Source organism: Sander vitreus, chromosome 23, assembly GCF_031162955.1.
Source record: "Sander vitreus isolate 19-12246 chromosome 23, sanVit1, whole genome shotgun sequence".
Lineage (NCBI taxonomy): Eukaryota > Metazoa > Chordata > Actinopteri > Perciformes > Percidae > Sander > Sander vitreus.
The window spans coordinates 5,175,502-5,185,650 of NC_135877.1; the positions used below are offsets into that span (position 1 = coordinate 5,175,502).

General features: G+C 42.1%; 1 protein-coding gene across 2 annotated transcripts; it reads left to right on the plus strand.

Annotated features, from left to right (window-relative positions):
* The first annotated feature begins 612 nt into the window (after positions 1-612).
* Positions 613-10,077, plus strand: LOC144537697 (uncharacterized). 2 transcript variants are annotated; one of them, XM_078281520.1, is made up of 7 exons: positions 613-763; positions 3,800-4,002; positions 4,133-4,225; positions 4,899-4,994; positions 5,557-5,667; positions 6,514-6,637; positions 8,511-10,077. In XM_078281520.1, the coding sequence occupies exons 1-7, from the start codon at positions 724-726 to the stop codon at positions 9,992-9,994; spliced, it is 2,151 nt and encodes a 716-aa protein (XP_078137646.1). In that variant the 5' UTR covers positions 613-723; the 3' UTR covers positions 9,995-10,077. The 2 variants fall into 2 exon arrangements, with proteins under 2 accessions (XP_078137646.1, XP_078137647.1); XM_078281521.1 differs by lacking the exon at positions 4,133-4,225.
* The last annotated feature ends 72 nt before the right edge of the window (positions 10,078-10,149 follow it).

A 10,149-nucleotide genomic window follows, 5' to 3' on the forward strand; every position in this document is an offset into this window, starting at 1 on the left:
ATAATAATTTTTTTTATTAAAAGTGACAATGGCCATCTTATGATCCAGTGTGGGGGCTGTGATGACAGTGGAGAAAAATGATTTTACTTGCACACCATCAAGGAAAATTTGATATTGTGGAATTTAATTCCAGCACATTAAAATCTTGAAAGTTTGCACATGGTAAATAAAATGTTTTACCTACCTTCTAAATGGTGACCATTTGTTTCTTGTTTAGCACCGCGTCATATTCATATTTACACACATTTTTATTATATAAGTACAGTATGTCTTTAATTTATTATGCATCTTTTGCTAAATTGCCTTGGAGAGTTATTTCTGCTGCTGTGTTTATAATTTGGTAGTTAATAACTTTAATGGCAATACACAACCAACAACCATTAATACACTGTTTAATTCACCTGTTAGGGACAAGCCACCTACTGGGTTTTTGCCTACATGGATTATCTAATCTGTCTGATTGTCCACATACATTAATTCGTTTTCTTTATGTTAAATATATATAATCATTGCATTCTGCATATTATCAGTTGGTGCTATTACTGAGAAGTACTTTTGTAAAGCTAAAATGTATTCTTACCGAGCGTATACAGGTTGTTACTTAAAGCTCTTATTGTGAAAGTGTAGTGCACGTGTTTCCGGTATGTAAGGAGCTAACAAATGGCTTGCAAGCTTGTGTTAGGTTGTTGAGACTTTTGAAAGTGATTCTACATTTTCTTAATCATGGAAACGACAGGCAGTTCCTATCAAGTGGAAAACACAGGTCCGTTTTATTGTGTTGTATTTCATGATGTTGGCGTAGCTAACATCCAACTAACGTTAGCTGTATGCATAGTGTCGTTATGTCGTAACCCCGGCTAATAGCAGTGATTGTAGCTAACAAACGTAATGTAAACACAGCAAATTATGAAATGATTTACTTTATGTACGAACTTGAGCATTGCTGTTGAGTAAACGAAGGTGTGGAGTTTACTTTGTGATTTCGACAAGCTGTAAACCAGTATCTTCTAAGCCAAATGTCCCACTGTTTTGGCTATGTGGCTAACTTAGCTAAATCCACTCAATGTTTCTAGGTTCAGTACATTATATATGACCTGGGCAGTTTTAAAGGCAACAGGAATAGGACAAAGTATTAAGTAAAGTAGGCTAAAATATAATGCACGGAGCTAGAAAACATGAGGCTAAAACATTGCTGTTGTATATCCTCACTCCAGTTTTCAACACACCAAAGCTACTGTGGCAGTATTCTAGTTTAATAGGCGTTTCTTTTATCTTGTCAGTTGTTTTAGATATTCAATACAACAACAGCTTTCGATACTATTTGTTGTGTAATTTGCATGTTTTTGCTGTAATACAGTTCCCTAATTTGCCAATACTCCAAATACATGCACTGTGGAGGTGTGTTGGGTTTACAGGAGGTTCCCCAATGACCAATTAATTAACTACGCATACTTTAAGCCCTTCGTCTTTTCAATATTTAAGCCATATTTAAACTAAGTGTTCAACCTAAATAGTCACACACCAGACCCTGTGTATAAGTATATATGTTTTATAAGCAAAGATGCACACATTACAGTCAGGTTCTACCACTTCCATGTCTAACAAGAAGACCCTTCATAAAGGTACAGTGGGGCAAAAAAGTATTTAGTCAGCCACCAACTGTGCAAGTTCTCCCACTTAAAAAGATGGGAGAGGCCTGTAATTTTCATCATATGAACTATCAACTATGAGAGACAAAATGAGAAAAAAAATCCAGAAAATCACATTGTAGGATTTTTAATGAATTTATTTGCAAATTCCTCGGGAAAATAAGTATTTGGTCACCTACAAACAAGCAAGATTTCTGGCTCTCACAGACCTGTAACTTCTTCTTTAAGAGGCTCCTCTGTCCTCCACTCGTTACCTGTATTAATGGCACCTGTTTGAACTTGTTATCAGTATAAAAGACACCTGTCCACAACCTCAAACAGTCACACTCCAAACTCCACTATGGCCAAGACCAAAGAGCTGTCAAAGGACACCAAAAACAAAATTGTGGGCTGGGAAGACTGAATCTGCAATAGGTAAGCAGCTTGGTGTGAAGAAATCAACTGTGGGAGAAATTATAAGAAAATGGAAGACATACAAGACCACTAATAATCTCCCTCGATACGGGGCTCCACGCAAGATCTCACCCCGTGGGGTCAAAATGATCACAAGAACGGTGAGCAAAAATCCCAGAACCACACGAGGGGACCTAGTGAATGACCTGCAGAGAGCTGGGACCATAGTAACAAAGGCTACCATCAGTAACACACTGCGCCGCCAGGGACTCAAATCCTGCAGTGCCAGACGTGTACCCCTGCTTAAGCCAGTACATGTCCAGGCCCGTCTGGAGTTTGCTAGAGAGCATTTGGATGATCCAGAAGAGGATTGGGAGAATGTCATATGGTCAGATGAAACCAAAATAGAACTTTTTGGTAAAAACTCAACTCGTCGTGTTTGGAAGGGAAAGAATGCTGAGTTGCATCCAAAGAACACCATACCTACTGTGAAGCATGGGGGGTGGAAACATCATGCTTTGGGGGCTGTTTTTTCTGCAAAGGGACCAGGGACGACTGATCCGTGTAAAGGAAAGAATGAATGGGGGCCATGTATCGTGAGATTTTGAGTGAAAACCTCCTTCCATCAGCAAGGGCATTGAAGATGAAACGTGGCTGGGTCTTTCAGCATGACAATGATCCCAAACACACCGCCCGGGCAACGAAGGAGTGGCTTCATAAGAAGCATTTCAAGGTCCTGGAGTGGCCTAGCCAGTCTCCAGATCTCAACCCCATAGAAAATCTTTGGAGGGAGCTGAAAGTCCGTGTTGCTCAGCGACAGCCCCAAAACATCACTGCTCTAGAGGAGATCTGCATGGAGGAATGGGCCAAAATACCAGCAACAGTGTGTGAAAACCTTGTGAAGACTTACAGAAAACGTTTGACCTCTGTCATTGCCAACAAAGGGTATATAACAAAGTATTAAGATGAACTTTTCTTATTGACCAAATACTTATTTTCCCGAGGAATTTGCAAATAAATTCATTAAAAATCCTACAGTGTGATTTTCTGGATTTTTTTTTCTCATTTTGTCTCTCATAGTTGAAGTGTACCTATGATGAAAATTACAGGCCTCTCTCATCTTTTTAAGTGGGAGAACTTGCACAATTGGTGGCTGACTAAATACTTTTTTGCCCCACTGTATATCATGACCAGTGGTGGAATGTAACTAAGTACGTTTACTTAAGTACTGTACTTAAGTACCAATTAGAGGTGCTTGTACTTTACTTGAGTCTTTTCGTGCCACTTTCTACTTCTACTCTGCTACATTTCAGAGAGAAATATTGTACTCTTTACTCCACTACATTAATCTGACAGGTTTAGTTACTAGTTACTTTACAAATTACGATTTTTGCACATAAACACACGTAGTTTATAAAATACGATGTTTTATTATAAATTAAACTACCCAACAACAAGTCCAGATGAAATGATTAGACGATTAAACACTTAGCTGATTAACAGGACTGTTGTTATCGTTTCCAGTTTCTAAAATGTGAGGATTTTTCTGCATTGAGTATTGTAACTTTTAATACTGTAAGTACATTTTCCTGATGATACTTGCATAATTTGACTTAAGTAACATTTTCAATTCAGGACTTTTTTTTGTAACAGTGTTTTTACAGTGTGGTATTAGTACTTTTACTTAAGTAAAGGATCTGAATACTTCTTCCACCACTGATCATGACCCTGTCCACCCCATGTTTATGTTTGCACAGATGTATTCCTGCCGTTGTCATCATTGAGGCTGCTGATACCTCCTCTGCGGCTGCTTTCTGCAGCGATGTGGGAAGTGGCTCAGCGGAGAGACGTTCTCGATTATGAAAATCTCGATGAGTTTGTGATGCTGGTCACCGCTACAGTGCCAGAGCTGCTCAACCCAAAGCAAAGAGGCACACTGCTTCTGCGACTGAGAGCCAAAGTGAGTCAGCGGGTTTCACATGTGATCAAGTTACAGAAATGTTGACACTCATACAATAATGTCATACTTCATGGATGCGGTTAACTCAATGTCTTGCTGAGGGGACACCTTTCAACATCTTTCTCCTCAGATTATTCTTGAGTTGTGCAGAAATGAGGAAACGGCCAACATTTTGTGCGTACAGCCTCACCTAGAACGAATCCGCCCTCCGGGATACACAGGAGTAAGTGAGAGTGTGACGGTGTTTTCACAGCTGCCTTATTACAATTCCAAAAAGTCTTTTCTAGGGCTGCAACCATCGATTATTTTCATTGTCGATTAAACTGTTGGTTATTTTCTCGATTAGTTGTTTGCTCTATAAAATGTCAGAAAATGGTGAAAAATGTCCATCAGTTTGGGCTGGGCAATATATTGATATTATATCGACATCGATATATGAGACTAGATATCGTCTGAAATTTTGGATATCGTCATATGACACAAGTGTTATCTTTTCCTGGTTTTAAAGGCTGCATTCCAGTAAAGTTGTGTAACTTTCTGAACTCTTTGCATTTACCCACTTAGTCATTGTGTCGACATTATTGGTGATTATTTATCAAAACTCATTGAGTAAATATTTTGTGAAAGCACCAATAGTCAACCCTACAACATCTCCGCACTATTTACATCTATGTATTTTGTCAAACATATCGTGATATTTGATTTTTTTCTCTCCATATCACCCAGCTCTAGGATCAGTGTTTCCCAAAGCCCAAGATGACGTCCTCAAATGTCTTGTTTTGTGAACTCAAAGATATTCAGTTTACTGTCACAGAGGACTTGAGCTTGTACTGGTCAGATGGAGCATTGATATGCTTATATTGTTTTGATAAATAACGGTGATTAATGTCTTTCAGAGTGGGGATGCAGAGGTGGATGCAGAGGAGGCCATTTTTGTGGAGCTCATCCAAACACTACTGAAAGACCCAGCAGAGAGGGAGCATTTCTACCAGGCAAGGCAGCTTCACATGTAGCCTCACATTGCCAGACCTTCCTCCACAGCGCTGCGGAGGAGGGTCTGGCTAGTCCACACACCATTCCGGGATGGAAGAATGCTCTGGTTTATTGGCATTTCTTTAAACCGATCACAATCGTCATGGGCGGTGCTAAGCACAGGACGAAACCCCGTTGCCTCTGCAAAATAGCCTCAGGAAGGAACTTGTTTTGGTGGAACGTGTGTACGTTCAAAAGTAGTTTTAGTCGTGCAACAGGAAACTCAGATTGGACAGATAGTCTAGCTAGCTGTCTGGATTTACCCTGCAGAGATCTGAGGAGCAGTTAACCATAGTCCTCACAAATCCACCGCAGTTTAGAACGCCAACACAAAGAAAGAGGAAGGTGACGGACATCCGGCTGAATTTCCGGTGGCACAGGAACAATCCCAGAAGTGGAACGTCGTGGATTTAGACTAACATGTAACCCAGCTGGCACCTGAAAGAGAATCTTTTTCTGCACCTGTTTGTTTTTTTTTTTACTTAATTTTGACTGAGCAACTGCTACCTTTGTACTCCCCAGGAGGTTTTTCCAACAGAGTATGGTCCCAGCTACGACACAGACATGCAGCTCCTCGTGTGGGAGTTTCTGTCTAAACTGGAGAAACTCCTGCCAGTACCAGACCTCAGTCAGGTAGAAAACCACATTACATTACCACATTCTCCACAATTTTAGGCGCCATTTTTATCCTGTATTTCCCTGTATTTGTAGTTTTGTTCTGTCTGTGAATATTGAATTGGTCACTCCGTACTTTAAATATACTTAGTATAATTCTATGTGTGTACAATAACTAATAATAATAACTAATAAGACTATCCAATATTATCGATACAAAGTGAAAATATCAATACATATCGTCATCTTTAGGATGTGCCTTTATTTTGAAATTCCCCCTTCATATTTATTCTTTTTATTAAAAAAGTTGTTTTTAATTTAAATGTCTGGAAGAGCTTAGTAATCAAATTGTCAAATCTTATTTTAGTTGCTTTTTGTAAATGCATATAAATGTAATTGATTGTGTTAAATGGGCTTATGGTAGCGTCTCGTATTGGTCGCAGGACGATACCCCACACACACACACACACACACACACACACACACACACACACATATATACTTATTGCAGTAGCTGCTACTTGAAACATACACTTGTCTTGCCCTAGAATGTCCCAACTTTTCTATTTCTGATTTTAAGTCTGGAATAAACGTTATAACATAAACATGACGATATAAGAACATTTCATTTTCACTTTGAGTGTTTAGCAAACAGGCTTTAATATATTTGATATAAAGTTAATTTCTTCTGTCATTATGAAAAATACTATTGATAACATAGTATATTTAGTTTGTCGTGTGTACATTAAAAAAAATAATAATTTTGGCCAATACTGTATATGGTTGTCAGTTTTGTCACATTTCACTCTGAACTGACTGTATGATCACCTTCTTGCTGACACGTTGGCTCTTGTCCATAAACAGACGGTGTCATGGCTGACCTCTGCCCCCTCTATACTGAAGGACTGCCTGCAAGCGCTCGCCAATCCCGACGACCTGAGGTCTCTCCTGCAGCACCACAAATGCCTCAAGCACCTTGGAACACAAGGTAAACCAGACACATCCGTTTATATACTGTATATACTTTATTTAATCAGGAAATCACATTGAGATCAAGATCTCATTTACAAGTGAGACGTGAGTACAAAGTGAAATATCAAACAGAAATACAACCAAATGAAAATAAGAAAGTAGAGCTATGATTGGGCTCAAAAACTCCGGCCCGACCCTACATGAACCCCCATAGTTTCTGTTTAAGGCCGAGCCGAGCCTGAACCACGGCAGCAGTTTTAGGCCTGAGCCCGATTAAAACCCTGAATGTCTTTTGCTTTTTTATCGATGCGTGTAAGTTAGATATATCTAGAACATTGTGGTTACACACAGCCCATACATTTATTATGACATTACACAGACTATGAGGTCTGCATTGAAAGAAAAAAATAACAGGGAAATGTGCGCGTACCCGACCCGATTCAAATACAGGGGAATTTTAAAAATGAGTGCCCGACCCCCCCCTCACTCGCTTTGTATAAAGCGGTGGTTGGCGTATTTTCTGGACATAGTTATGCTTGAGCTCTCTACAAAAAGGATTAACGAAGCCAAATCATCTACTATAGACCTATGGAAAAACACAGCAGCACAATGATCAGCCCTAATGACCTCAGCATCACAAGAATTAGAGGAGAGTGACTAGGCAAGGTGTGATTTCTGTTTGTTTGTTTGTTTGTTTATTTTCCTCGAGACCGCAGAGGTTGGGGGTGGGAGTTGGTTTTTGTTCTTGTTCAATTTGTGTTGATCTGTTCTGTGCACCATCTGATGCTACCTGTCACACATTGTGGAATTTCTTTTGTATGTCTGAAGGTGCTAATAAAAAGTTGATGACTGCCCGGCTCGTTCCAAACCTGGCGCGTCAGGTTTGGGTCCAATTGGGTTCGGGCAGATCAAAGCTGTAGTACTAAGTTTTATCTTCTGCTGCTTTTTATTCAGTAAGTAACTGCTATCAAATATAACTGTTGCATGTAAATAACATCCTGTACAAATAATAACAAGGCTTCAGACAAGGTGTCTACACTAAGCCAGCTCAGTTAAAAAACATAGCTTTCTTTCTGTTGTGGCCCTCTGTCACAAACTGTACCCTTTTTCAAAAACTTTCCCCAGAGCGGATGAATCTCAAAGCGTACCTCATGTTTTCGTGTGGACGGGGAAAACTGAGCTTTAGGAAAACGATGATGTAAGCTGACCAGACCGCCATTATCATTATCCTGTATTTATGTGTATTTGCGATCATAAAATAGTGATTAATTAACAGTGCATCGCAGCGTAGGAAAGAAACACTGCTAGTATTTTGCAATCAAGTCATTATTTTATACTCATTCAGTTGTCTGACAACTGAAAGATAAAAATATGTAAATAAAAACAACTAAATTGGTAGATGACTGAGCAGGACACTGAGCAGAGATTTAATAACCAGTAACCAGAGTAACCACACTGCTACAGGGTTCCCAACATGATCACAAAGCACAGAGGAGACACTCGCTCCGAAGCTAATCACGTCACTCTCTTACTCGCTCCACCACACACGCCGGCCCTGCTATTCCCTTAAAGAGATCAACGCACAAGTATAAAATTCAGGCCACTTACGTAGGCTACGGCGAAAACCAAAAATCACGCTTGAGTTGTTCTCCTGTTGTTGTTCAGGTATTTTTGTGTGGATGGAGATTAAATATGACGGTTGTGGACACATGTTTTAGCCAGCTCATTGTTGTCTATGGGAGAAGACGTCACATAGACGGCACATAACCGGGTATCTGAACCGGGCAATGTTGCAGCTGAAAGGGACTCAAAATATTTGTGCAACAACACAAAGAAAAAGTTTTATCGAAACATAAAACAACTACGTATATTTTCTGTGTTTTGCACAGGTACCACTTTGGAGATATCCACCCAGGTCTTTGCCTGCTCAGAGTGTCCGTTCTTCCACATGCAGGAGTCCTACCTGCTGCAGCACATTGAGCACAGTCACCCTGAGCAGTACAGCAAACTCCAGAGGTCTGCAGAGACTGCGGCTATCCCCAAGAAGAAGGCCCAGCGTCCTGAGTTCCCCAAGCCTTTCCCCATCCACGACAGGCCTGACCCTCACATGTGCCAGGAGTGTGGCAAAACGTTCACACGCGCCTCAGACGTGACGCGTCACCAACGGACACACACAGGCGAGCGCCCGTACACTTGCGAGGAGTGTAAGAAGGGCTTCAAGAACTCTTGGGATCTGACTAGACATCAGCGCATTCACACAGGGGAACGGCCCTTCCTCTGCTCCCAGTGCGGCAAACGCTTCACACAGATGGGCTTGCTCAAGCTGCATTTCGAACGAACGTCCTGCGGACAGACGTGCAACCCTCCCCTCGAGCTCACGACAGAGGTCATCGTAGCAGAGGAGGCATCAGAAAATGTGGACGGTCAGTACAAATGCCAGAAATGTGGCGAGAGCTTCGGTAGCATCCTGGAGCGGCTGAAGCACAGGCAGAGGCACGTAGTCAGGCGTCAGTACAAATGCTCCCTCTGCGAGAAGATATACAGCCGAGCATCGGACCTCAAGAGACACCAGATGAAGCACACCGGCGAGCGGCCGTTTGCCTGCGAGTGTGGGAAAAGCTTCACGCATGTGTGGCTGCTGAATAAGCACCAGCAGATCCACACCAGGGAGCGTCCGTACCCCTGCACAGAGTGCGGAAAGAGCTTCACACAGGTGCAGATCCTCAACAGGCACCTGCTGACTCACAACGGCCAGAGGCCTTTCCAGTGCTCCTACTGCGAGAAGAGCTTCGCCCAGCTGGCCAGCCTCACGCGCCATGAAAGAATCCACACGGGCGAGAGGCCGTACCTCTGCACCACCTGCCAGAAGACGTTCCTCACACACGGAGAGCTGGTGAGGCATCAGCGCAGCCACAGTAACTTCAGGCCGTTCAGTTGCCCACATTGCCTCAAGAGCTTCAAAACCAAGCGAGCTCAGAGCGAACACCTCAATACGCACACAGGAGAGCGGCCGTTTGCGTGCACCCGTTGCGGGAAGAGGTTCGCCAAGTCGACCTCGCTTGTCCGACACAACCTGACTCACACGGGGGAGCGGCCCCACCAGTGCTCCCAGTGCGGCAAGACCTTCCTCACCTCAGGCGAGCTCCTGCTCCACAAGCGGATCCACACAGGAGAGAGGCCCTACCCCTGCTCCTACTGCGAGAGGAGGTTCAGGTGCTCCTCGGACCTCAACATGCACATCCGGACACACACCGGAGAGAAGCCACACAGCTGTCTGCTCTGTAAGAAGAGTTTCTCTACTTCTACGAGGCTGAAGAGACACGTACGCACACACACGGAGAAGGGTGTAGTTGTGGAATCATTGAGTCTTTGAGCTGTTAGGAGCTAATGATGTATTTATTGGAAGAGGAAGATTGTTGCTTTGTCACAACAATAATAAACTGTCTTTAATCTCTAGGTTTTTTAATGTGATCTGTTACATAAGAACCTTCTTAGATGTATAGTACTTCACATGAAAAATGAAAACTT